The sequence below is a fragment of the Durio zibethinus genome, chromosome 3 (genome assembly GCF_047325235.1).
Source record: "Durio zibethinus cultivar Kanyao isolate XHJ-2024 chromosome 3, ASM4732523v1, whole genome shotgun sequence".
In the NCBI taxonomy this organism is placed as follows: Eukaryota; Viridiplantae; Streptophyta; class Magnoliopsida; order Malvales; family Malvaceae; genus Durio; species Durio zibethinus.
Window position 1 is genome coordinate 29,608,489 of NC_143164.1, and position 4,781 is coordinate 29,613,269.

At 26.6% G+C, this 4,781-nt stretch overlaps 1 protein-coding gene across 1 annotated transcript; it reads left to right on the forward strand.

The window, feature by feature from the left end:
- The first annotated feature begins 1,378 nt into the window (after positions 1-1,378).
- On the forward strand, positions 1,379-2,552 carry LOC111283626 (NDR1/HIN1-like protein 6). The gene has a single exon (XM_022872194.2). The coding sequence runs from the start codon at positions 1,606-1,608 to the stop codon at positions 2,368-2,370; it is 765 nt and encodes a 254-aa protein (XP_022727929.1). The 5' UTR covers positions 1,379-1,605; the 3' UTR covers positions 2,371-2,552.
- Positions 2,553-4,781: the final 2,229 nt, after the last annotated feature.

The following is a 4,781-nucleotide window of genomic DNA, read 5'->3' on the forward strand; positions in this document are numbered from 1 at the left end:
TCAAGTCAGTTTGACATGTTAGCTCAACTCAAAAGTTAAAAAAAATGCCTTTAACTATCCACTGACAGTCTCTAATAGAAAAAAAAGTATATTTTACCCTTTAAACTTAAAAATACTCCCTTTTGTTGTATTGTATAACCATACCATGTTTTGGAAAAGGGAGTTAGCATTTCTAAGGATTTTGATTACAAAATGGCTAGAAAAGATTGATTTGAGTTTAAGTCGTTTTATTATTAGAAATTGTCGAAAGAAAAAAAAAAAAACAGTAGATCACTTCAAGCTAATGGGATTTTGTATGTTGGTTCCTGAAAATTAAATATTAATCTTGTTATTCCTTCTATTTTTTATTGATAATTTTTAGCTTGATTTGTGAAATGCCATGTTATCCTTTTGAAAAGTACTAGTGTGTTAATAATTTGATTGTTTGATTAATTATAAAAAAATATATATATTCCCTCTGCTCAATTAAATTGTGGCAATAAATTTTGTTAATTTTTTTAAACTTTAAATGCTATTATTTTAAATATTTTAATAAATTAAATTTTATAAAACATATATTTAAAAACTATTTCATTTGAAATTTTTAAAATTTTTTTTATATGTTTTTCAATAATAAATATAAAATAATAGGTAGTCAAAATTTAAAATTTTGGGCAAAAAAATTTAAAATATGATAATATAATTGAGACATATTGAGTATAAATTATTATTTATTATATCATTTGTGAATAGTATTCAACATTTAAAAATCAAACAAAATATCTTTTTTAATTAAATTAGTCTTTTGTTTTAAAGATAAGACGGTCAGTAGTGAGTATAATAATTATATCATTATTAATTATTTAAAATTTAAAGTTACATAAAATTTATCAAAATATTATATAAGATTTATATTGATGGATTATAATGTAATTTTTTATTATAATTAAATAATTATATGACTATAATAAAAAAAATTGCAAGATTCTCTCACAAGCATTAGCTTGTTATCAAAACAATAATATGGAATGTGAAGAGAAAATCGGAAGAAAAAGTTAATGATGAGATCATAATTAAATTCCGACATTTGTCCGTCATTACGTACTGGATGACGGAATTTCACCTTTAAGTTTTTCTTTGGGCACACGTTTCTCTAAACAAAAAATTCAAATGTTAAGTCGGCTTTGATTTATTCCAGGGATTGAGCAATATTTTTTGTAATTTTCTTCGATTTTCTTCCATTTTCAACGCAAAGCTTACGTATGCAAGAAAGCAAGAACAATCTGAAACCGTCGTAGTTTAATAAAATAGAAGTATGCTTTTTTCTTTTCCGTCCCTCGTGGCGTAATATTGAAATTTCCTTGTAATATAAATGCGGCCGGTTAGGTGAATATTTGAAAGAAACACAAAACTCGATCGTTAGAAAAAAAAAAGTCAAAAAAAAGAAGCTTCTATCTTATGAATTTAATCAATGTCTCTCTCCCCTTGCTTTATATCAATTTATTTCAACCTCAATATCTAGAAAACAAAAAAAGGGTACACAGTCCCTTCGGCAAATTCTGTTAAATTTTCTCAAAGGTTTTACATAGTTTGTTCTCTTTATCTCTTGAATTGAATTCATCATCAATGACGGACCAACAGAAAATCCATCCCGTCCCAGATGTTGAAGCATCGCCACAAACGTCCCCAACTGCTCCCTTGATGGTTCAGAGCTCTTCAAAATCCGACAGGGGTAACCCTGTCGAGGAATATCCACCTCCCCATCGCAATTTTCCTGTTGTGCACTCGAAAACTCCTAAGAAAAGAAGTTGTTGCTGCAGGTGCTTGTGTTGGACAGTGTCTCTACTCTTGCTGCTAATCGTTATTCTGGGGATAATTGTTGGCATCTTATTCCTTGTTTTCCGACCAAAGCTACCAAAATATTCTATCGACAGTTTGGAGATAACCCAATTCAATCTTAGTTCTGTCGATTCTAGCTTATCGGCTACCTTTGATGTTACTATTACTGCAAGAAATCCCAACAAAAGAATCGGCATATATTACGAAGGTGGTAGCCGTTTAACCGTCTGGTACACTGAAACAAAACTATGTGAAGGGTCGATACCAAAATTCTACCAAGGTCATCGGAACACAACCATGCTGGTTTTGCCTTTGTCAGGACAAATCCAGAATGGTACTGGCTTGCTCACGACGCTGCAACAACAGCAGCAGGAAACAGGAAACATTCCTTTGAGACTGAGGGTCAAACAGCCTGTGAGGATTAAGCTCGGGAAGTTAAAGCTCATGAAAATGAAGTTCTCGGTTAGGTGCAGGCTAGTGGTGGACGCTTTATCTGCTAACAACGCCATCAGTATTCAGAGTAGTAGCTGCAAGTTTAGGCTTAGGCTGTAGTACTCTAATTTCTAACCGCTGGAGCTATATTACTTAATTCATACTTTTATATTTTATTTATTTATTCTCTTTAATGTTCCATAAAATTGGAGGATTTTTATGGGGTTTTGTCCTCCATACTTTGGTTTATTGGTATCTGTGTAATTCGCATTCTATTTATTTCAAGACATATATTATTACAATAGTATTATTGTTCTTTTTTTAAATGATTACCGTCTAATACAAAAGTATTAATAGGCCCAATCTGAACCAAGTTCATATTTAATATTATAATTTATATGATTGTTCAATTCATTCAAAATTTTAAGTTTTAAAATTTTTTAAAATTTAATTTAAATTAAAAAAAATAAATTATAAATTTATCTATTAAACTTAATTTATGTAATAAAAATTTAAAAAATATAATTAAATTAAATTAATGAGAGTATATTTAATTCACATGTCTATAAAAATAAAAAATTATATATATAAATTTTTAAAAAAATTATTAAAAATAACAATTAATTTAATAAAATATATATAAGTTTTATTTTTAATTTATATATATGTGAATTAATTTATATATAATTCATATATATACAATTAAAATATATATATATATGTGAATTCAGATCAGAACGAGTTAAATTTAGGCTTTAAATATTTTGTCTAAAGTTTCAATCTAAAATTTAAACGAATCTAAAAGTTATACCCAAACTTGCTTAATGGGTTTTAATTTTTTACTCAAATCCTTTCAATACTTAGAATAAAATTTCAAGTTAACGAATAACTCGACCCTTAAACAAGTTTAATACAATATAACAAAATGCAATTATAGTCCAATATCCCTCTCTCTTTTTTACCGATTATTTCAAAACTTTAATCTTAAAGGAAAAAACCCAATCATTATATTTAAGTTTAAGACACCTAAATTTGCATGCGAATCCAAATATGAAAAGAAAGTGCAAGTTGAACAAAATTAAAAAAGCATTGCACAGCCCAATAAGTAACATGAAATTAATGAGTTAAGGAATTGGATTGCGTTTTCTAGGATCTGATCAGTAAGTTTCATTTTGGCTTTTGTGTTGATGGGGTGTAGAGTTGATGATCAAAGTATCGGATTAATCGAGCTTCAAACCGATCAGATGTAGGATAAGTTCAGGTATATGCAGGAACTTTAGGCTATTCTCATTTGATTTGTAGCAAAACTTGGAAAGACTTTTGCTCCTAAATTCTTTTCTTCTCCCCATTAGAATTCAGTACGTACTCCATTAAGTCACAGTCTGTAATGACCAATTAAGCAAGCTTTTCAATATTGAATATTAATGCCAAAAAGCTGTTCTTTCCTTGCATAAACAGATGTTATAGAATGATATCTTTTATTCTTCATTTATTGTTGGTTGCTTGTGTATTAGAAATTCTCAAGTTTAAGCAAGGCAAAGAAGAGATCCCGTTGCTTGAAGGAAGCCAATTAAGTAACTCTATTTGAACAAGCACAAGCTGGATAATTATGAAAGAATGAGTCACAAAAAGTAGGGAGAGGCTTGAATAAAATTATGCCAAGATCAGAAAGTGCTCCTGGGCCGATCCTAAATGGGATTCTTCAAAACCAAAGACGGAGTGGGCTTTGACCGGTTCAATCCCATTGTTCTTTTGGAATATAATCTTTAGTTAAAAGAATATTAAATACTAATATTTAAATTTTAATATTTTTGAATATATTAATATATAATTATTTTAAATTATTTTGATTATATAATTAACTAGATTATATTAATTTTAAAGTATAATTATTATATAGGATTTATAATATTTAATAATTTTATTAACACTAGTAAATAGTATTATATTTAGTTATATATTATTATAATAATCAGTTCCATTACTTAATCATAAAACTATTAATAATTAAACAAGTTTATTAATATTCACTAATTAAATCTATTATAGTTGATAATAATAGTTTTATTATTAACAAAATAATAACTTATCTAATTAGATTAATTATAATAATATAGGTATAAATTTTATACCAAATTATTTCCAATATTAATAAGTTGGAAATAATATCAACAATTCCAGTAAATATTTTAAAATTTATATGAATTGTAATATAAATATTTTTTGTATTAATAAATTATAATAATTATAATTTAAATAATTATAAATATATTATATATTATAAATCTAAAAAAATGATAACAACAAAATATTTGATAAAATAATTAAAATTTTAGCTTACTCTTAAGAGAATAAGGATTTAAATCTTGTCATTTACCAAAAATATTCAAAGATTAAAAATGAAATTTGCCTCTTATCACTCATAAAAAAATTTTAAAGATTAAACTTTATTTCTCATTAATTCAACCTCATTATCGAAATTGAATGGGTTTCTGTTCAATATAAATATTGGTCATTATAGGCCTATCCTT

Coding starts and splice junctions, on each gene's coding strand:
- LOC111283626 (XM_022872194.2), top strand. CDS start 1,606: ATGACGGACCAACAGAAAATCCATCCCGTCCCAGATGTTGAAGCATCG.